The sequence below is a fragment of the Rutidosis leptorrhynchoides genome, chromosome 2 (assembly GCF_046630445.1).
Source record: "Rutidosis leptorrhynchoides isolate AG116_Rl617_1_P2 chromosome 2, CSIRO_AGI_Rlap_v1, whole genome shotgun sequence".
Classification (NCBI taxonomy): domain Eukaryota; kingdom Viridiplantae; phylum Streptophyta; class Magnoliopsida; order Asterales; family Asteraceae; genus Rutidosis; species Rutidosis leptorrhynchoides.
This window is the reverse complement of record NC_092334.1, coordinates 111,537,501-111,561,293: the sequence shown is the minus strand read 5'-3', so window position 1 is coordinate 111,561,293 and position 23,793 is coordinate 111,537,501. Positions and strand designations below refer to the sequence as shown.

Genomic DNA, 23,793 nt, shown 5'->3' with positions numbered 1-23,793 from the left:
TGTTCATAACAACCATTAGAGTACTTAACACGTCGTACACTAATCCCATGGGTGGCATCTTAACACGTTTATACTTCACCCCGGGTGGCGTCTTAACACGTCGACACTTCACCCGTGATAGTCCTTGGAGTGGCATCTTAACACATCGATACTTCACTCCGAGTGGTGTCTTAACACGTCGACACTTCACTCTTCGTCTTACTTGGGGTGGCATCTTAACACGTCGATACTTCACTCCGGATGGCGTATTAACACGTCGACACTTCATCCGTTACTTTACTTTGAGTGGTGTCTTAGCACATCGACACTTCACTCGTCACGTGAAATGTGGTGTCTTAGCACATCGACACTACACATCTCACGCTACAACAAATAAATACATTATATACCTACGCATATAATTATTCCACTCACCTCGTGAACTCGAGCATTACAAACCATGCGCGAAATCTCCACCACACGCAACCGAGCAAACCTTTACCTATAATACACATATAGGTATACACATAATCAACATACATTCTCTACAAGAGAATTCGACGCCAACACCCATAACTAAAGGTTTATACCTACCTCCACAATCCGCCCATTTAGACACCTAAAGTGGACTTCACCAATTACCACTACGGGTGGTAATTCCGACCAACACAACAAAGTACAATTTAATCCAAATCATACTTTACACCAATTAGATCAAACTTAGGTCTTAACACTAAATTACTACTTAGGTAGTAATTATTTCAAACGCCAATTACACCAAAAACCCCAACACATGCAATATTGACCCATATTGCTTTTGACCACATTTGACTTTTGTTAAAATGTCATTTTAACCCAAAAACACTTCCCGCAATTACTTTCATTAAAAAACTCCATTTAACACTTAACAAAAGTGTTTAACATCCCTTTGACTAAAACTAGTGTCATCATCAAGTTTGACCCAATTCAATTTACCCATTTTGACCAAAGTCATAAAAATGCCCAAACTAACCATTAATCACTAACACAAGTGAAAATGACCCTAATACACCAATCAAACCAAATCACAAGTGTTAAACCTTTAACTTACCCAATTTGACACATAAACCCTAATTTTGACCCAATTCAAAATTAGTCAACCCAAATACACCCAAAAGGGTTCCAACACTTCCAAAATTACTAAACTAAGTGATTACAACCAAAACCAAAGCCTAATCGTGGCCAAAACATCAATCAACCCAAAACCCGCCATGTATCAAAAATAACTAGTTTCCATAAACCCACTTCATCATCTAAATGGGTTTTACAACTAAAAAGCTCAAAACCCTAACTTGAATATCAAATCATAAAGATGAATTTCGGAGTTAGAACTTACCATCACTACCACAATGTAGCCGTGAACGAGGAGAACAACTTTAACTCTTGTGACCCGACCCAAAACACTCTTCTTCTTCCCTGATTTGAGCTTTCTCTCTCTAAACCCTTTACTCTCTCTCTCTCTAGGGTTTGGTGTGTGAGTGGGAGGGAAAGAGAATGAAGAAAATGAGGTTTGGATAAGATTGGAATCAGTTTTATGGCCAAAAACCCGTCCAAATGTGAAATACCAACTTTGCCCTTCATTTAACTCATTAAAAGGCTGAACAGCACCAGATCGTGCCTATTGTCGCGCCGCGGAGCAAACCCTCCGCGCTGTGGCCCAAAGGGTGATTTTAGATCACTTTTTAAGCTTTCTGGCCCACAAAATAGGCATTTGTCGTGCCATGGCCATTCTGGTCGCGCCGTGACAATGGCCTATTTCATCCGAACTTCAACAAATTGTTTTGGCCATAACTTTTTGACCGTAACTCCGTTTTCAATGAATCAAATATCTTTGGAAATGTAATAAGATTTCCTTTCTAATGGTAAGGTTTTGAAATATCAACTCAAACTTCATTTGGGGTCAAAAAGGTACGTACACACCTTGTAACTCAAACAACGTCCAGTTTTCTTCGACATTCGAACAAGCAACACGTACATGCTTGGTACCCTTCATACACGCATCATACAATCATCTTTATACAATTATACAACCAAGTATGAACATTCTAAAGATCAATCACGTACCTCGAACATGTATGATGAAAAACGGGATGTTACAGTATGGTATGGTGTATGAGTGTGGTTTATATAGAATAAAACTCCCAAACTGTACATACCTAACCTAAATTATATTATTGTACCCGGATCTCCCACTTTCAGGATGTAATATTAAGACATTATGTTACCGTCAAAAGTCTGTGAAAAGCTATCAAAGTTTAAGACTTAGAGCATTATATTACCTAACCCACAAGTCCCACTTCCGCGATGGGATTTTAAGACATTATTATACTGTCAAAAGTCTGTGAAAAAGCTGTCAAATTTTAACACTTAGAGCATTATATTACCTAACCCAAACGTCCCACTTCCGAGATGGCATATTAAGACATTACTTTACTGTCAAAAGTCTGTGAAAAAGCTGTCAAAGTTCAACAATTAAAGCATTATTTTACCTAACCCGCAAGTCCCACTTCCGGGATGGGATTTTAAGACATTATTTTACTGTCAAAAGTCTGTGAAAAAGCTATCAAAGTTTAACACTTAGAGCATTATATTACCTAACTCGCAAGTCCCACTTCCGGGATGGCATATTAAGACATTATTTTACTCTCAAAATTCTGTGAAAAAGCTGTCAAAGTTTAACAATTAAAGCATTATTTTACCTAACCCGCAAGTCCCACTTCTGGGATGGCATTTTAAGACATTATTTTACTGTCAAAAGTCTGTGAAAAAGCTGTCAAAGTTTAACACTAAGTGCATTATACCCCAAACAACTATATAGTTTTGCCAATATATATACTACACTCATTTCTTAACAGATCACACCTCATCTACATCTCTACAACTTATAATTTTCCTAAACACCAACTTCTTCAGTTAAATATGAGTCAGTTATCTGTTTTATTAGAGGTTAATTACGGTGGTGAATTTGACCGTGAAGTGAAGACTTATTCCGGAGGTTGCTAAAGAGAGTATTGTGTTAACGTGCGCAACTATGAGTTATCGACTTTGCTTGCGTTTCTTAAGGAAGACATACCTGTTGAGCACAAACGGGTATGGTATTTCAAATAAGACAACGTTCCCGCTATAGTTCTTAAAGATGAAGAAGATTGGAATGCTATGGTAGGTCAAGCCATGACACGTAATGAAAAAATTAAGGTCTATATCGAATTTAGAGATGATAGCGCATATGTTTTTTCGACTGATGAGGAGGATGTACCAACTGGGCCATTTTACGACACTGATGGCATGTTTTATTCAGATTCTGACTAAGAAGCTAGGAAAGTTGTCGTTGTTTTTAATGTTTAGATTAATATTGTGTTTTAGGTTAATTATGTCGTACTCTAAAAATATGTAATCGTCTTGGTGTTTATTAATAAAAGTGTTGTGTGAAAAAAATTAAAACGGTATTAGTTATTACGAGTTGCTCAGGTCTAGCTATATTTTTAAAATTTTCGTGAAAGTACACACTGTGGTAACACGGAACTCTTGGCTTTGACTGTTTGTCGAATAGACTCTCGATGATTTTTCTAAAAAATGTTAAAGTTGGCAGTTTAGTCATTTTTAAAATATTTAAGTGTAACCAGGTAGGTGACAGATAATTAAAACACAACCACTACTAAGCTATAACAAGTAACTTTAATTTATAAAAGGTCTAGGTGCGTAATAGTATTCACCATTACTATCGTACATCGTATCAAATTCAAGTGCGTCTTCAAAAACTCCAAATAAAACATACAACTCAATTTTTTGTGAAAGCACACACGCTTTCCATACTAATGATACCATTCTTCTTCAAAACACATTGTTTCGGGTTCAACAACTCATTGTTTGTAATAGTATATGTCCATTGAAACTGGAGTCTCCGACAACTATTCTCGAAGAAACTTTATCAACTTCTCCATAGTAAAGCCGCAAACATCTACATTATCAAACGTCATTTTCTCCCCTCCTGTTAATTTTGTATTATCATTCCATACAAAATCACAGCCATGATATACATCAATTGAAACGTACTTTGAATCCATGGTGCGTGTGTGTTTTTGTATATGTATAAAAGATGAGTGAGTTGCTTCAAAACAAGAATTGGACGTGTGTTTATATGGAAAATTATGGTTTACTTAACCCGCATCTCCCATTTTCGTGATGGTATTATAAGACACCATAAAACTGTCAAAAGTGACTGGCAAAAGTCTGTCACAAAGCTGTCATTGTGCATTATTTTACCTAACCCGGGTCTCCCACTTTAGGGATGTCAATATTCTGTCAAAAAGCTGAGAAAATTTAACACTTACTACATTATTGTACCTAACCCAGATCTCCCACATTCGGGATGGCATATTAAGACATTATTTAACTGTCAAAATTATGTCAAAAGCTGAAAAAGTTTAATCGTTATACATATACCGAATCTCCCACTTTCGAGACCATCTTTTTTGGTTTTCTTCTTTATATACCAACACTTACTGAAGCACAAAAATTACAAGATAACACACAATTTACTCTTCACAATACTATGCCTACTCGTGGTCAAATTCCAATTTCTCATAGGACAATCCTCGATGGGGGTTGTTTTTTAAGAGGGACTGAGCCCCGAGAACATCATGAAATAACGTATGATCAGTTTGAAGAATTATCATTATTATGTGTAATAAGGGACATATTCCCTGTTTACCCTGATAGTGTACATGAGTTCTATCATAATTTTTCATTTTCAAGAGAAGATAGAAATGTTAGGTTCGTGTTGAATAGTCAACCATATTGCATGGACATGGAGACATTCAACAATGCTTTGGCCTTCCAACAGGAGGTCTTCAAATTTAAAATTCTACCACTTAAATTGATGGTGATTTTCTTGAGACACATGTTGTTGGTGATACTTCTATTGAACATGTTGTCAACACATGTGTTGAAGATGAACGTCTAACCTTTTGTCTTAATACCAAAAAGATGTTTTTTGGTTTTCTTAGAGAAAATAAAATGAAAATATATACTATAATCCATAGCAACATAACTGGACGTCCACCATGTGCGGTCAATGATTACTCCAACAAGGTGCTTCTAATTGAAGCTCTTATGATACACTGGATCACGAATGGTATACCTTTTGATGTCGGATACATCATGGTTAATCGGATGCAAGAAGCTAGGGAAAGCTCAAATTCTCCTTTACCTTTTGGTATGATGATCACAAAGTTATTCCGAAATCTTGGCATCTCAACATCGGATTCGTATCGTATTCCCGAGAGGACTCGTCTAGTCTCCTAGTTTATGTTTGTGTTAACTTATATTTTAGTTTATGTTTGTGTTTTTTAAGTTTCTATATGTATTGTAGTATCTATGTTTTAGATGTATTATCTTATGTATTATCTATGTTATAAATGTTTGCCGGAACAAATAATGAAAGTAATTTTCTTATCTCTATGATAACATCACGTTTGTTAAAAGATAGAGTACACAAACAATGAATTATTAGTACACAAATACAAATAAAAAAGCATACATTTATCATCTATATGGACATGAATTTCTGTTATGTCCTTCTCCACCACAAACTCGACAGGTTGGACGTCTCCTTATTCTGTTTCCAGGTTCATCCATCTCATTTCTCTACCGTCGTGATCATCTCCTACCCTTATGTGTTATCAATTTTACTGGATCTGCCCTAATAACGGTGCTTGAGTGTCCCCAATAAATAACATCTTATAGTGGAGCAAATTTACCCTTATACTGATTTGCCCACCTTTTTGTTCGGAACATACCGCTCACAAGAGTCTTTGGATCTTCATCTCGATGTCCACAAGCAGCAATGACGTGAGAGCAAGGAATTCTTTGATTCTGCCATCTTTCACATGAACACTTTCCTGCTTTGATTTGCACAATGAATTCATTGCCTCCATCTCCTATTCTTTCTCCAATTGTATGAACATTATACACACCTTGTTTGACATCATAGACTGTTACCGTATGGCTCGCTGCCCTTGTTTCACGGAATTGATATAGTTTCCAATATTTTCTAGCCAACGCTGCATTCCATTCCCTCGCATAATCATATTGCTCGATGAAATATTTTCTAGTGTAATCAAAAGTGTATTCGATACATGCTTTGATTGGCATCAACCGAGCATAACGCAATACGTTATTAAGTGACTCAGCTATGTTTGTCGTAAGGTTACCCCAACGACGATGATCTTTATCTCTAAATAGGGACCACGTTTTTGGATCGATGTCCTTTAAATACTGCCAAGCTTCTGTTTTAATACCTTTAATCTTTTCAATTGCCCAACGATAAATGGTTCTTTGAGTAGTGCACCAGACTGTCCAACATAATATCTTCAACTGATGGTCCTTGAATCGGCTATTAAAGTTGCTACGAATATGCTGTAAACAGTAACGATGATGCCAACCAGGAATTTGGCTTACGACATTAAGAATTCCTTGATGGCGGTCTGAAATAACACACAACTCCCTTGGATTACGTGAGGCCACGTGAATTCTGAATAGATGCAAAAATCATTACCAACTTTTGTTGCTTTCTTTATCAACCATTGCAAATGCAACAGGCAGTATATACCCGTTAGCATTTTTTGTAACCGCCGTAAGCAACTTACCCTTGTAGCTGCCTTTCAAATGTGTGCCATCGACACAAATCATTGGGATGCACATATTAAATGCTCTAATTGACGGGCCAAATGCCCAAAATACAAACTTGAATGTAAACGCCTGGCTCGTACTTTGTCGACCATGCTCAAACCTTACAATGGTCTCTGGATTAGTATGCTCTAATTCATCTATATACCTAGGCAACTCAGCAAAGTTACTCTCCCATGTTCCAAAAATTCGTTCGATAGCAATCCGCCTAGCATTCCATGCCTTAGACCGCCTAGCATTCCATGCCTTAGCGTAACTGACGTCCACATTCCAAGTATCTTTTATGTGTGCTTGGATGTGCTTAACGGGATATGCCATGTTTGCATTGACTTGACATGCAACATCAGTAGCAATCAAGCTTGATGTTAAACAAAGATTATTGTTACCCCGAACATACCCGTAACAATTGTGGCTATCGACCCACTTTGAAATACGCCATATACGGTACTTGTTCTTACTTGAACCAGTAACACTCCACATACATGGAAAAGCTTCTTTGGGACCCTTGTACTTTTTTTCTCTTATGAAACATTTTATTTGGGCATAGTCTGGCCTTGTATCAGTAATAATAATCTCTCTACTATTCTTTATGTTCCACTTCCGAATAGCGAACATAAATTCGGCTTTACTTTGAAAAGCCATTCCTTCAAAGACTAATTCAGGGGTCTCATTAGACCAAAAAGTAAAATTTGGTTCTTCATCTTCATCTAATGGAAGTCGACCTTCATCATCAACTTGCGAATTAAGGAACCCAAACCGTGATATTATTCTTCTCGCTTGTTGAGTTCCTACGACTGTCTCCTCCTCATTCACTTCATTTTCCTCATCCTCTTCATTTTCAGAGTCATCTGAAACTTCTTCTTGGATGCTAAAACTCTCTACAGTGTCATTACTTTCTTGTGACATTGCATCATCTGCATCGTCACCTTCCTCTTCCTCTATGGATTCATCTTCATGGTTGTGAGATGTGGATGGACCTCCGTGTTCATAATGAATGTTTTGTGAGGATTTCATAACACTATGCATCCGACTCACAATACGAGATTCTTGTGTGGGAATGATGCTCGCCAACCTAACTTCGAATTGAGCTTGATATTTTGGATTTCGCTCACCCAAAAAATATATTGTCTCCAAACCATTGTTGTCAAATATTTGATTGTTGTATACTGAACCATTAAACTCATACCAAAGTATGAGTTCCAATTCCCATAACTCTTTTGCAACTCGAACATGTCGGTAGACCATATCAACAAACCAAGAGAAATCAACCTTGTTACACAATAGAAAACCATTTTTTGCCGAATTATCTTCACTAATAAGGCATCCATCTTGAAAAGTAACGTCATCACCCAAAAAAAGGTGAATAAAAATTGGATGAGATAGAGCCATTATTTTAAAATAAGATTAGGAAAATTTTTAACATTTATGTGAATTGAAGTGTTTGTTAAATGTTCTAAATATTACCGGTTTAAATAAGACACTAAATTATGGGTTCCGAATTTGGTAGAATTGGGTTAGATAAATAATTCTGAAAAGACTGAAAAAACGAATCTAGCAGCTTTTTTTCAGCTTTAATCAACTCACACTAAGCTAGGGTTTAGGTTAAGGGTTCCGCAATTGGGATATGCGGTACGCCTTATTATTGTGACACGTACCAGTAGATTAGGTTTTGGTGGGACCATCCCGCACTTGGGACATGCGGAACCCTCCCAACACATTTCTCTCTCCTGACACACTGCAGAATCTTGCAGAATTCACAGCATCCCGCTACTCCCAGATGCAGCACCTCCTTTTTTACCTTTCCGCAACTCCCATATGCTGGTATACGTGTTTCATAAAAAAATTATTTTGACCATACGGGTACAATAAAGAGAGTTGGGATAGATACGATTTTGGCAAAAAATTCGAAATCTCCATACCCCAACTTGCGGGGAGTATTGGAAACGAATATTGACTCATAGATTTGGTGTTTAAGTCGAAGATACTTGAGACTAAAGTCTAAGATACTTGGAGCTTAAGTTTAAAACTATTATGTTATTTACTTTCCATGTTTAGTAGATTTTTTATTTGTATAAAAATAAATAAGATTTCGATTCATATTAAATTTTCGACATACATTAACGCCAGCCGCAAACATAACAAGAATTATAACTCAATCGTAGATCCATCCCCATCTTTTTTTATAAATATATTTATCAACAAACCCTCTAATATCTGACGATATCCAATAACTCGGCTGGAGTTGAACAATCAAGCATTCAAATTGAATAATTCTCGAAGCTGGTATGATACTCTTAAATTTATTTATTACTCTATATTCGTTAATCAATTATCACTTATTAATATATTTGTGTTGGTACTTTGGTTGGATATATAATATATTAGGTTTCACTTCGGAGTAATACAGTAGTATATCAAACGGTTGGTGGCCTGACTCCTTTAGGGAGGTCAGGAGTTCGACCCCCGTTGGCTACATATTAAAAACACAATTTCATCCATGTCATGAAGTATCCACCCATGACCCTTTCCTATATCCTTTGGGGTAAAGGGGAGGGGGTTTTACTTGGTCGTGCCTTGGATCGGTTTCAAGGTTTCCTCCCGGGCAGCGATGGGGGCGGGGTTATTATCGCTGCATCGGCATAGTCGAAACGGGAGATGATCGCAATGGGTAGTTTAGTCCCCCTCGGGTGATTCTAATCGCTGTCCAAAAAAAAATCATATGTGACAAATTTATTTGTTTAGTATCATGTTGTATGTATGTATTACTTCCGATTTTAGAGTCCTACATAAAAGGGAATGCTATTCTGATACTGTTAATCTAATCAAATAGGTTATTTCAAATAATTATGACATGAATCAATTATCAGCTGTATATTTGTCGCACTTCCAGATTCTTTTTTTAGAAAAGCAGACTTGTATTAACACACGAAAAGTTACAGCAAGATGTATGGCTTACAAGGAAAAGCCATGACATCAGACACGAAAAATCACTACAACTAGAGATTGTGAAGCGACGAGCTATATACAATTCAATCCAACATCTACAAGGAGTTTAGATATATACTTGGGCTCGACATCCACGTTAGCCATTCCATTTTTTTCTTTTTGGCTCTCGAAGAAATCCACAAAAAGGACTTAGATTGTATTTCGTTTAGAGCCATTGGGGCATTCCAACATTTTCCTTGGAATACCGAGTTGTTCCGATATTTCCAAATGTGATACGTTGTAACCCATTTAATCGATTGCCAAAGAAGCTCACCGAAAGTTGTCATTGAAGAATACGTGCTTGATCCTAATAAGTCCGATATACTCGAGTAAGCCTGATAGTTAACACCCCACCAATTATGCACCCGCACCCACACATCGATCACTTGCTTGCATTGAAGGAAAGAGTGGTCAATAGTTTCCAAATCGTCATCACAGAGCGGGCATCGCAACGAGTGAATATCTATACCCCTCTTGTCAAGTTCCGCTTTGACCGGAACCCGTTTTTTAAGGAGTCTCCAGATGAAGATTTCAACCTTTTTTGGAACTAGAATGTTACGAATTGTAGGTTGATTCGAGCTGAAATGACAGAGTACCTGATCATCAATTAATGAGGTGAGCTTTTTGACAGTGAATAAACTTTTACGATCGAGGGTCCAACTCTAAGAATCTGGTTTGCTGTCGCTGCTGAAATCGTAGGCCCGTAACAGAACAGTCAGCGAATCAAGTTCAGATGCCGTTCTTCCTGATGGAATTCTTGACCAGTTCCACGAAGTAATGGTGTCCCCTTCTTTCTTTTTAACACGATCTCGAACACATACCGACTGCTGCGTTTCTAGCCTGAATAAACGTGGATAAATATTACACAGTTTGTCTTCTCCAATCCAATGCTCAGTCCAGAATGAAGTCGAACCACCGTCACCGATAGTCTTGATAAAGGAGTTTCGAAACGCCACTTGAAGTTCATCCAATGAGTAACCTGCACTAACAATGTTACGCCATAGACTTAGTGGCGGAGAACGTGATAGACCATCCTCAACCACTAAGCCACCGTCCAACCCATAAATACTACGAATAATTTTGGCCCAAAAGGAATCGGTTTCGGTTTTGAACCTCCACCACCATTTCCCCAACAAGGCCAAGTTTTTCCCTTTTAAGGTACCGATATTTAACCCCCCATTCCCGAAATTGTGTAAAACATTTTCCCATTTCACCCAAGATATTTTATTTCCCGAACCCGAATTACCCCAAAAGAACACTCTCCTCACTTTCTCAAGAAATTTTAACACACAAGGCGGAGCACGAAATAACGAAAAATAGTACAACGGAAGACTATTAAGAACCGATTTAATTAGAACCAATCTTCCTCCAAAAGAAAGCGGACGCATTTTCCAACTCGCAAGCCTATTTTTGAATTTTTCAAGTACCGGGTCCTAACTAATCAATTTATTCATTTTAGCCCCGATTGGTAACCCTAGGTAAATAAAGGGGAATTTCCCCACATTGCACCCGATGTGTCTAGCGGTACGGCTTACTTCTTCAAAATCCACACCAACCCCGTATAAACAACTTTTTTGAAAGTTGACTTTTAGACCCGATGATAATTCAAAGCATTTTAGGAGATTACGAAGATTAAGTGCATTAGAACTTCCCCATTCCCCGAAAAAGATAGTGTCATCCGCATATTGTAGGTGTGAGACTAAAACTTTATCCTCCCCGACTTCAATCCCTTTGAATAAACCTCTGTCAATGGCCGTTTTAGTAAGAATATTCAACCCCTCCGCCGCAAGGATGAAAAGGAAAGGTGATAGAGGGTCACCCTGTCGAACGCCCCTACCCAACAGAAATTCATCAGTTGGCGACCCGTTGATCAAGATGGAAATGGAGGCCGACATAAGGCAAGAAGAAATCCATTTGATCCATTTACTTCCGAACCCCATGCATCTCATAACTTCTAACAGAAATTCCAATTGAGACTATCAAATGCTTTTTCAAAGTCAACCTTAAAAATAACACCTTTTCTTTTTTTGAATTTGAGGAAATCAATAGTTTCGTTTGCAATTAAGGCGCCATCAAGAATAAAACGACCTTTTAGAAAGGCACTCGGCTCCGAACTCACCAACTTAGGTAGGACCTTTCGAAGACGGTTTGATAGGATCTTGGATACAATCTTATAATAGCTACCAATTAAGCTAATTGGACGAAAGTCACCAAGCCCGACCGGATCCGACTTCTTAGGTACGAGTGTAACGAATGATGCATTACACCCTCTCGAGATTTCACCATGTTCCCAAAACCATTTGATTGCCTCAACCAAGTCATCTTTAACAATATCCCAACACTTCTTAAAAAAGCGCATATTAAAGCCGTCCGGGCCCGGAGCTTTCGTACTCCCACACTCTAAAATAGCTTCATGTATTTCTGATTCTGCTATAGGAAGTTCGAGAGCTACGGCTTCATCTGAAGAAATCGAGGGATATAACAGCCCTTCCATCGAAGGTCTCATCGTATCAGGTTCGTCGAAAATTCTCTTAAAGTGATTAAAAGCCTCCCGTTTGATATCCTGCGGATTTTCATTCCATAAGCCTTCGATATTGAGTCCTCGAATATTGGTTTTGTTGTACCTGTTTCGAATGATGGAGTGAAAAAATTTTGAGTTCTCATCTCCCTCGAGAGCCCATCGAATTCTCGCCTTTTGCTTAGCCATGCTCGCCTTCATATTCTCTTTTTCTAGCCACTGTTTTCTAGCATTTTTCCATAACTCAAGCTCATCATCATTAAGGGTGGTTGTTTCAGCTTTTAGTTCAAGCGAACTTGCAACAGACTTATGGAGGTCTATTTCCATGTCAATTTTCCCGAATTTATTTTTGCTCCAAGATCTCAATTATGCTTTAAGTTTTTTTAGTTTGGCCAAGAACTTACGATCAGGCCTGGGCCCATTGTAAACAGAATCAGCCCACGAATCCATGACAATCTTTTCAAACTCTACATCTTCAAACCATGCATCGAAAATTTTAAATGGCTTTGGCCCAAAGTTCTTTTCTTCATCTTTTAGAATAATAGGGCAGTGGTCTGATTTGGTTCTTTCAAGTACTACTGCTGCCAAATTATCCCAGAGGCAATAAAACTTTTCGTTGACAAGGAAACGATCTATTTTGCTAAACTTAATTCCATCATCACTGACTCGAGTGTAGATCCTACCACCAAGCGGAATATCTATGAGTTCACATGAAAGAATAAAGTCGTTGAACCATTTTGCTCTATACCCGGAGAATACACAGTTAACTCTTTCAGATTGGTCCCGCACCTCATTGAAATCCCCGCATAAAATCCAAGCCTCATCTCGATTGCTAACAGTGTTACCTAATGAAGTCCAAAACTGTTTTTTCTTGTCATCCTCATGAGGACCATAGACATTAATGATGTTGACAAACTGATCATTACTCTTCCACTTCCCACGAATGCCAATTGCGAAGTTTAATGATATTACATCAATAGCATCGAAGTAATTGGTGTCCCACACAAGCAATTGACCCCCCGATTTCCCGACCATTTCTCTTTGGATGAAGTCAAAACCTAAACAGCCCCACAGTTTCTCTACCCACGACCTATCCACCAATTTCAATTTTGTTTCTTGCAGTGCTAAAAATAAAGGCTTTTCACTACTAATCAATTTCTTTAAAGACCCGAACTTGCTTTCTTTCCCGATCCCAAAGCCCCGAATGTTATAAGATAAAATCTTCATTAAAAAACTAACAGAAACGAAGGAAGAACAGAAGGATCTTACTGAGGTAGAGTATTCTTCTTTTGCCATCTCAATCCCAGACGGCTCCCAAATTCACGAATCTCCTCATCATTAATTGGAACGTATGTATTCGATTTTGCACTTTGGTTGGGTATCGATGAACTGGAGCTACACGATACTGATTTGTGGATTTCCTTATCTGTTGCACAAGACGAACACTTGGAGCGAAGATTGGTACCTTTTCTAGCCATACTCTTGATGTTCAACATCCTGGATGACGCCTTCCATCTATGAACCGATCTCCAACAACAATTGTTCTTGTCCTTATTCTTTTGTTTGCGAGATGAATTCCCCCTTTTGTCAATCCCATTCTTTTTGCTCGATTTAATTGATTTGTCACTTGCTTGTGGAATAGTGTCCGTAGGCCCAACATGGAAAGGCCCAACGTCATCATTTTCTTGATCTGGCCCAAAATCAGTATTAACATAGTTTTCCTCCAAACTATCATTAACCCTTGATGGGCCTGATGATCCCACATCATGTAAATCACCTATTGGGCTAAATGGCCCATCATGACCCTCCTGCAACATACCGTTTTCATTGCTTGTGAAATTGTCTTGGGACTCACTCACCAAATTAATAGGCTTTTCGTAAAAAGAGTTCTCGGGCCCTGGACCAGCATGGTTGGCATAATGATTGCTTTCATGAAAAAGTTTTTCCAATCCCCAAAAGCCAGACTCTTCATCTACGGCTATATCTGGACGGTTGAGATTCTGTCTGACCTCATCTTTGTTACCGTTACTATGTTGATTGACCTTTGGCATGGCGGTCGGAGGTTGTTGGTTTACATCTACTCTTCCGGCGACCTCTTGGTCCATATCTTGATTGAAACACTCATCACCATCACCATCATCGTCTTCGTCTGATGAACCATAGCTATCATCAATACATTCATCATCTGAAGAGGATTTATCTGACTGAGCATCACTATCCCGTTGAGAATTAAATTCGAACTGGACAATTCTTGAGGTGTCTTCTTTAACACAAACATAATGGATATTATCTCCATGGGCTAACATGACCCAGCCATCAATCGTACCCGAACTTTTACGAACGTGAATCAAAACGTTGCCTGTATGAAGGTTCTGATTACCTTCATCCACGTTGCAATTTTCCATAGCCATAATCTTCCCCCACCATTCAACTATTTGCTTGAAAGTTGATTCACTCCAACATGTGACAGGCACACCCCTAATGTCAACCCAAACAAGCTTGCCAGAAGTTTTGAAATTCTTTTTGAGGATGGTTACACTGTTGCACCATTTATACAGAACATGGTCTTTGTTTTCCATCAGATTTTTTGCAGTGGTATCGTTTTGGAAGACGAGTAACACATCCATCCCACCTAAGTATTTTAATGCCGTCATTGGAATGTTTTCAATACTGCACAAGTCTTCGAACTTGAAGAATAGATCCAGACTCTTTAGTTCACATATAATAGATCTGCCAATTAAGTTACTCTCTTGGTCCTTTACTGTGATTTTTCTTTCGATTGTGAAGGTGTTGCCAAGTTTGATATAAGGGTTGTGATTCCCTAGCCCACCGTTGTTCTCTGACCCTTTGTTACTCTCCTTCTTCCTATCTAACTTTTCTCTTAGATCTTCATCCTTTTGCTTGTTGAGTTTGGACCTAAGATCCTCATATTGGAAGTGATTCACCCAACTTGACCTCTCTTTATCCCTAAGTTTATCCCTTTATCCCTAAGTTTATCCCTAAGATCCTCAATTCGACCACGCCGTTCATCTTCCGACTTCTCCCCCCTATCTCTAGCTTTGAATACTCTAATAGGGTTGCCTTCGAATTTGATTTTTTCAAGTCTCGAGATAAGATGTTCAACACTGTTTACGTTGGCGAACCTAGCAAACGCGAAACGATTGCCATTTTTCAATCTTTTCCCTGCTACATAAATATCTCTAATATCCCCAAAGGGTTTGAAGCTTCTCCAAAGATCTTCCACGTTCCAACTTTCCGGGAAATTGAAAAACATGAACGATGTCAATTGGATTCCGAATAGCCTAGTTAACCGATCTTGAAGTGCACTGTTGTACCTATTTCGTGCATAACCTGCTCCGCTCTCTCTCTCTCCATGTTGCCTCACTTTCTCTCTCCTCACTTTCTCTCTCACACTCACCATTTTATTCTACATAATAATAACGAATGCTATATTTTCAGCTATATGCATGTCGCAATTTTAACATTCTAAATTGTTAATCAATAGGTTATCATCTAATAGATTACGACATGGATCGGTTACCTTCCAACATCGTGTTTGACATCCTGTCAAGATTGCCTGTTAAATGTTTGGTGTGTGCACGTTGTGTATCGAAACAATGGTGCGAGTATATTGACGATCCGCATCTTGGCTTCATTCATGGCAAACAAGTTAAAGAAGATCCCATACCCATAATGTTCCATGAAAATCTTCGTACTGAACTACCACGTACCCTGTGTTTCCACATCATGAAATGTTCTTGTAAAAAGACTGATCTGGACTTAAGCGTAACCAAGGCTCTTACCGACCGGCCCCGCAATCAACATGGGATAATTAATTATGTCATCAGGGACATGCGTATCAATTACGTGTGCCAGAAACCTACCTCAGAAGATTCTATAGTCAGAGTACAACTCAAAAGTAGTTGCAATGGGCTGCTCTTAATAGCACAACATAATGGTAGACATGTGAAAACTTTGTCTGCTATCCATCCTCGAAGGAAAGAGTGTTACGAGTTGCCCCCACTTCCTTCACCTCTGTCGTACCACCTTACCCGAGAGTCATGTGGGCTTGGTTTTGACGATTCCTCCAACACTTTTAAGGCGGTGTGTGTTTTTCTTAAAAAAAGTGTTGCGCCTGATAACCGTGAGTTGGTAAGGAAGAACCTATGCACTATGGTACATGTATTTGGCAGAAACTCGTGGCAAGAAATATCACAAGTTCCATGTTTACCAGTAAAAGGTGAATCTGTATTCGCTCATGGTCGTTTGCATTGGTTGGTTAGCTTTATTGATTGACATACTGATATTGAAGTTATATGGTTTGATGTTAGAAAGGAGGAGTTTGGGTGGTATTGTCCTCCCAAAACAACACAGACGCAAACGGCAAGTGATCATTTAGTAGATCTAAACGGGGAGGTTGGTCTTGTGCGCAAAAACTGTGTTACCATGATGATTTGGGTATTTAGTTTGAAGCTGAATAAATGGGTGATGCGTTGCCAATTCAATATTAAAGACCAAATTTTTGGAAGCTGCATAAGGGTTTTAGGATCTTGGAACAAAGATGGGGACGTATTGATTAGATGTAAACCTGGAAGCGATCGGTTCTTTGTTTACAACTTGAAACATGGGGCTACATATGAAGTTGACATTGTTGGTCGTCAAGAAAAATCAGAGACATTTATAGTTATGCATCCAGAGACAGGTAAAGGTATAGTTATGTATCCAGAGACAGGTATAGTTATGTATCCGTACAGCCTGTTATCAAACCGTGGCATCAACACAAACTCTTGTTCACTTCAATCGAAAACTGATCGTAGAAAAAGTCGTCGAAGATCTTGTCGTTTCTAATTCTGTTAATTCTATTTCAGTGTAGTAATGAAAGTCAGACATGTTTTTGTTTTTAATAATTCTCAGTTGTTTGTCATTCTGAACAATTTGGCATACTTGCATCAAATTTGTGACTGGTTTGGTTTTAATAATTATTTTCGGTAAATATTTTAGAGTACATGACTTAGTAGACCTGAGAAACAGTTTTTTTTTTTTTTTTTTTTTGAACGGCAAATTTGAATCAGCAAATCATTTATTTCAACGACCCTCATCATTTGCGCACACACAGGTTCGGTCAGGAACCCGAACCACACTCACGAGGGTCCAGACCCTTAACCCATCCCATACGGGGCAGGCGGGCCGGACCTTAGTCCCGGAGCGGGTCAGTAAAACTTCCCTTTGGGCCACCCTCAAGGCATTTCATGTTATAATAGCCTGTGTAGGTGACGAGGCTCGAACCTGAGACCTCTAGTTCGGCGGGTGCACAAGTGCAACCGCGATACCGCTGGACCAAAGGTCTGTTGGTACCTGAGAAACATTTTTATACTTGTAACATATAACCATTTTGTAACTAGTATTTGGGGGACAAATACTATTGGATTGTCCTGACACACTTGATTTACACACTCACATAAACAAAATCCTTCAATAACTCTGTTTTATCCCAGACAATGACGGAGGATTTAAGGGGCAGGGGTGGGCCATGGTTCCCCAAAAACTTATGTTGTTAATAGCAATTTTCATAGTTTTAAAAACTAGATATGATAAAGTTAAATCTTGACCCCACCAAATTGAAATTAGAAGAGACTAGCATATCGATACGGTTTATTCCTTTGTTATTGAATGTTAAAACCTATGTAGGTTATTAAATTAAGAGACTATATGTTTTGATTGAGTAATTTGGCCCTCTCGTTGTTAGTATTCAAGCTCCGTCACTGATCCCAGAACGTCTTTCATCAACCCAACATCAATTTTGGTCGAAATAGTACTACTTTTTAAATTAACGTAAATATAACTCATGTTTACGTCAATTTCCCTTCCAAAACGTACATACATCTAAATTAGACATGTTTGTATTATTGTTTAGTAACCTTAGCACTAACCTCCTTAGGTAGTTCTAGATTACTGCAAGGTGGGCTGCTATTTTATGGTAAAATATTAGTTCCGATGAGTCAACATATACAATAATTATACCTTGCAAACGGGTCAAGTTAGGTCGGTTTGGGTAACGGGTCAAAACGGGTTTGGATTAAAATGGGTCATGGGTCAAACGAGTAAAATTTTTAAACGGGTCTAATTAGGTCAGGTTGGGTCGGGTAATGGGTCGAAACATGTCATGAGTTAAATGGTCAAATGGGTCAAACAGATCATATACTTTTAGAATTGATTTTTTATATTATTTTAGTTATTATTATATATTATTTATATTTATTTTATATATAAAAACACATTAATTTACATAACAAATGATATAACCATGAATGCTTTCATAAATGAAACTTGTTATGGTCGACCCACTAGACCCATTCACAAACCCTATAGACCTGTCTCCATTTAGACATGTTTCTATATATTTTGTATATGACACAATAGGTTGAAGAGAAACCCATTGAAACTTTTTCTAAGTCTTAATTTACATTGTCGGATATATATATATATATATATATATATATATATATATATATATATATATATATATATATATATATATATATATATCATATTGACATTTTTGATTCTAAAATTTGTTTAAAATATTTTTTTTGATGTTTTGTTTTAAACCACCAAATGGAAATTGCACGAGAGATATATACTTAATCTAACACTGTAGAAAATATATTTTTCTTTATAACTTTTTAAAAATATGAACATAAAATTCCTATGGTCAAAATGCCGGCATTTGCAAAAACGGTTCGACGTTGCTCTTGTTTTGGCTTCTCCACCTTAGACTTTGAAATAGCATCCAAAGCCTCTTCCACTTTTGATGAACGAGTCGAACGACTAGTCACTAGAATAGTTTGACCGTGCCTTCTTTTTTGCCTTATCTCGGCCCATTGGTCTCGGAAAAGGATCGTCATAAAAAAGATCGTTATTTTGAGAAAGTGGAATCTCAAAGCCCTCATCGTCGACATCTAAAGGAACATGACCACCCGAGTCCGGAGCGTACCACTTTGACTTGTTTTTCAAAACCCGCCAAGCAGTTAAACTTTTTCCCACCACTATTATTTATAGGGGTTTTATCATCTTTCCCGTCCTTAACTTCACAAATAACATATTTACCCATTTAAAATGAATAATATCGTATATACCCATTCTAGATAATTAATTACATTATATATCATATATATATATATACCCACTTAAAATAGAAAATATCACATATACCCATTTTATAGAAATGCATTCGTACAAACTATAACGACCATTTATATGCCCCAATTCACCTTCACTAATGAAATCGGCAAATAAATTTTTCCTCCAAGTATTTAACTACTGCTATTATTCAATACTTTCTAATCAATTTTGTGATCAACGCCCCAAATTGATGAAAACTGACAGCCGTGTTATTTTCTGCCAGTTTTCTTTAGTTTGGCCAATTGGACTGACGGATGGGATCTGACGCGCGGTTAGAATCGGTCTTAGGGGTAAATAAGATGTGATTTATGAGTTTAAATTGAGTATTTGTGATCTTAATTACTCCAGGTTGGTAAATATGAGTTTTTAAAAGTTAATAATGATATATACGATAAAAAAAAAAACCCATAAAAATTTCACTAAAAACTCGGTAGTGATACCAAATACAAGTACTAAACAAATAAATTTGTAACCTATATAATCACGGTGATTAAACTATATTCAACCAAAGTACCACAAAAACATATTATTAAATTGATTGATAATAATATATTTAAGAGTATCATACCTTCAAGATACTTTCAACTTCGACCGAGTAATTGAATATTGCTAGATATAAAGGAGTGTGTTGATAAAAATATTAATAAAAAAATCAAAACTCTCGGTGAGATGAAGGTGGATTGAAGCGGTTGACGACGGAAATTATCAGTTGACGATGGTCGATGATGGAAATGATCTAGTCCCACCGTAGCAGATCGACAAATAAACCGTGGTTTAGGTATATTATAAGTTTAATTTAATTTAATTTAATTTAATCTAACCTAATTTAAACTGTAATTGACATAACTAGTCCCTACAGTTTATTCAGATGCGCGTATGCAATTCCCCTAAAACAAACCTTTTTGTTTCACCTTCTTTTATTTATTTATTTAGATTAATTTAATTCTTAAAACAGTAATCACCATTCACTAACACCAACACCAGCAACCAGGCACTTGCAACTATCCAAAAATTCATATAAAAAATATTGCTAGAAACTAGAATCAAGTAAAGACTATTTCAAACATATCTTATATCCAAACTAAAAAAAGCATATCAATTTAGTAAAATAACCGAAGAAAGTCATGTGTTTTCATGTAATTAAATACTACTATTCAGTGGCGGATCCAGGATTTTTTTCACCGGGGGCGAAATTTTTTTTTATAACCATAGCAATTTTTTTGAGTAAAATATGGAGGTTTTGGGGCAAAAATTGAAGTTTTGGGGCAAAATTTGAAGGTTTTGGGGCAAAATTTGAAAAATTTTGGACAAAATTTAAAGGTTTTTGGGCAAGATATATAGGTTTTGGTGAGCAGTACTATTATGTATATACTATTGTAATCCTTTGAATCCAATAATTTGCTTAAAATTCAACGAACCAATCAGAGTGCGACATGTGGCGAGACAATCACATGTGATTAAAAAAAATTCAATTTTTTTTTTTAAATTTTTGAAAAAAATTTTTAAAAATTTTTTGAAATTTTTTTTTAATTTTTTTTAATTTAGCATGTCAAATTCAATCACATGTGATTCTGCATGTCAAATCCAATCACATGTGATTAAAAAAAAATTCAAAATTTTTTTTTTTTTTTAAAAATTTCAACAGGTAATAGACTTTAATTCGGTGATTTGATTAAGTTTGTTAGCGTTTCGTGATCATATCTTCAAAATCTCAAACTTTAATTCGGTAATTTGATCAAGTTTTCATCAAAAACTTGGTGTTTAAAGATTTTAGCACAAATTTATTAAAATTCATCATTTTACTAAATAATTTTTTTTTTCAATCACATGTGATTGACATGCAGAATCACATGTGATTTATTGCATGTCAATTCAATCACATGTGATTAAAAAAAATTCGAAAAAACAAAAGAAAAATTTGAAAAAAAAAATTTAAAAAAAAATTCAAAAAAAATATTTTTTTTGAAGTTTTTTTTTTTTTTCCAATCACATGTGATTATCGCGCCACGTGTCGCACTCTAGTTGATCCCTTGAATCTCAACTTAAAACTTGGTTTCATTTGAATATTCCCCGTACACTATTTAACTTCGATACGTTTAAACACTTCATACAAAAATAGATTATTAACATCCATATATTATATACAAAATTCATACAAAATGTTTACCATAAATGAACTCAACTTTTAATAGGCTATTAAGTATTAACATCCATACATTATCACACTTCATACAAAAAATTTACCCTAAACCAAAATGAACTCAACTTTTAAATATTAAACAAGAAAGTTTCGTATCTACTCAGTTCATACAATATTTTAAACATTTTAAAGTTAATAAAATAAGATTAATTAAGATTATAGATACCAAGAGACTTATGATATAACTCAAACATTCAATTCAAACAACAATAAATATCGTATAATTAATATTTAATCATGCAACAAATTCTTTTAGGGTAACTTTGTATTTACCAATTTACCATTATTTATTATATGCGTAAATCATGTTTAATGATCTAGAACTTAACTTAATTTTTTTATTCTTTTTACTATTTCTATGAGATAAAATAATTTTTTTTTTTTGAAAGCGACAATTTTATTAAACAACCATCATGTACAACTCAAGAGTTATATGCTAACTAAACAAGTCGTTAAGCCAACATACATCAAAACACAAGAATTTACATAACAAAAGATTGGGGATTGTGTAGCCAAGAGTGCCAATCGATATGAAGTGATTTGCATCTTTTCCCAATTCACTCGAATGTTTTAAGTTGAATCTCACATAATGCTACCAGAGTGGTCCAACATTTTTTGTTAAAGACCAATTGGTTTCGGTTCCACCATATGAGATAACAACAAGACCAAAGAACCGCTTGCCAAATCTTGGAGCCTAAATCCGTCATAGCCCCAATTGAAGAACCTTGAAGAATCTCGCACAAACTAGCCGAAGAAAACACATTAAATCCCCACCATTTGAACACCTTCTCCCAAATCTCGAAGACTTTCTTACAAAAGAGCAAGGCATAGTCAACCGATTCCACCCCGTCGTCACAAAGAGGGCAACGAACGGAATGAAGATCAATCCCACGTTTGTCAAGCTCTATCAAAGTTGGAATACGTTTTTTCCTCGACCTCCAAATGAAGATTTCAACTTTCTTAGGGATAAAATTATTTCTCAATGTTTCCACCATATTAGTACTAACTTTTAACATCTTTGAATCTAACAAACAAGAAAGACGTTTTGTTGTAAAGAGTCCATTATTCGAACCTTGCCATCGCCATGAGTCTTGCTTATCTGGAACCAAAATACACGAGGTGAGGTCGGCTATTAACAACGCAAGATCAGCCCCTGTTCGGCCTCTTGGTAAACGAACCCATTCCCAATTCCCGCATCATGAAGAACCATTCTAAACCCATCGATCCGCAACCTTAGCATTTGAGTTTGATTCTAATTTGAATAATCTCTTGTATTTGTTGCACAATTTCGAATCGCCCACCCATAAATCATGCCAAAAAGATGTGCCCGAGCCGTTACCAACAACTTTCACGAAAGACTTTGAAAATGGAACTCCCGTCTCATCGATCTTCGCACCTGTTTTAATAATGTTCACCCAAGTAGTATTACATGCAAATTTATCAAGTTCGCCCAACCCACCCGTTGACCCATAAATGCTCGCAATAACTTTGACCCACAAAGAGGAAGTTTCGGTTTTAAACCTCCACCACCACTTGCCAATCAAAGCTAAATTTTTACTTTTCAAAGAACCCAAATTCAACCCACCCTCCCCATAAGGTAAAAGCACCTCATCCCATTTTACCCAAGCAATTTTTGAAAGATTTCCCGACCCGCCCAAAAAAAAAGAACGTCTCACACTTTCAAGTTTGTTTAACACACACGGCGGGGCACGGTAGAGCGAGAAGAAGTACAACGGGAGGCTATTAAGCACCGATTTAACAAGAGTCGTGCGATCACCAAATGACACCAAATGCGCTTTCCAATCCGAAAGACATTTTTCAAATTTATCCATAACAGGTTTTCAACTACTCATCTTATTCATATTCGCACCAATAGGGAGACCAAGATAGTTAAAGGGAACCGAGCCAATTTTACAATCATAGCACTTGGCCATAAATGCAGTCTCGTGTTGATCCACACCTAAACCAAACAAACTACTTTTCCCATAGTTGATCTTTAGACCTGAAGTGAGTTCGAAACATTTTAGAAGTTTCATGAGGTTTCGAATATTTTGGGGATTCCACTCACAAAAGAAAATCGTATCGTCCGCATATTGAAGGTGTGAGATACAAACTTTATCTTTACCAATTTCAACTCCCGAAAAAAGATTGTTACTAACGGCCATCTTTGATAGAGCATTTAGACCTTCGGCGGCAATAATAA

At 36.9% G+C, this 23,793-nt stretch overlaps 3 protein-coding genes across 4 annotated transcripts in view; all 3 read right to left on the bottom strand.

Annotated features, from left to right (window-relative positions):
* Positions 1-9,618: 9,618 nt before the first annotated feature.
* On the bottom strand, positions 9,619-17,179 carry LOC139894376 (uncharacterized). Of its 2 annotated transcripts, none has more exons than XM_071877628.1 (2): positions 15,750-17,179; positions 9,619-10,732 (listed from the first exon to the last, which is right to left on the bottom strand). In XM_071877628.1, the coding sequence occupies exons 1-2, from the start codon at positions 15,862-15,864 to the stop codon at positions 10,353-10,355; spliced, it is 495 nt and encodes a 164-aa protein (XP_071733729.1). In that variant the 5' UTR covers positions 15,865-17,179; the 3' UTR covers positions 9,619-10,352. The 2 variants fall into 2 exon arrangements, with proteins under 2 accessions (XP_071733729.1, XP_071733730.1); XM_071877629.1 differs by having other exon boundaries at positions 9,619-10,669.
* A 4,968-nt stretch (positions 17,180-22,147) lies between these two features.
* On the bottom strand, positions 22,148-22,585 carry LOC139888176 (uncharacterized). The gene has a single exon (XM_071871205.1). The coding sequence runs from the start codon at positions 22,583-22,585 to the stop codon at positions 22,148-22,150; it is 438 nt and encodes a 145-aa protein (XP_071727306.1).
* An 846-nt stretch (positions 22,586-23,431) lies between these two features.
* The window catches only part of LOC139888175 (uncharacterized mitochondrial protein AtMg01250-like), a 525-nt gene continuing 163 nt past the window's right edge, over positions 23,432-23,793 (bottom strand). The window contains exon 1 of the mRNA XM_071871204.1: positions 23,432-23,793. This exon is cut by the window's right edge and continues 163 nt beyond it. Within this exon, the coding sequence (XP_071727305.1) occupies positions 23,432-23,793 (362 nt within the window).

What these genes read in the sequence shown, in the direction of transcription:
- LOC139894376 (XM_071877628.1), bottom strand. Translation starts at nt 15,864, where the DNA reads ATGAAGCCAAGATGCGGATCGTCAATATACTCGCACCATTGTTTCGAT. An exon ending in GTCAAACACGATGTTGGAAG is followed by an intron (nt 10,733 to 15,749) that starts GTAACCGATCCA and finishes ACGGTGGCTTAG; the next exon opens with TGGTTGAGGATGGTCTATCA.
- LOC139888176 (XM_071871205.1), bottom strand. Translation starts at nt 22,585, where the DNA reads ATGGTGGAAACATTGAGAAATAATTTTATCCCTAAGAAAGTTGAAATC.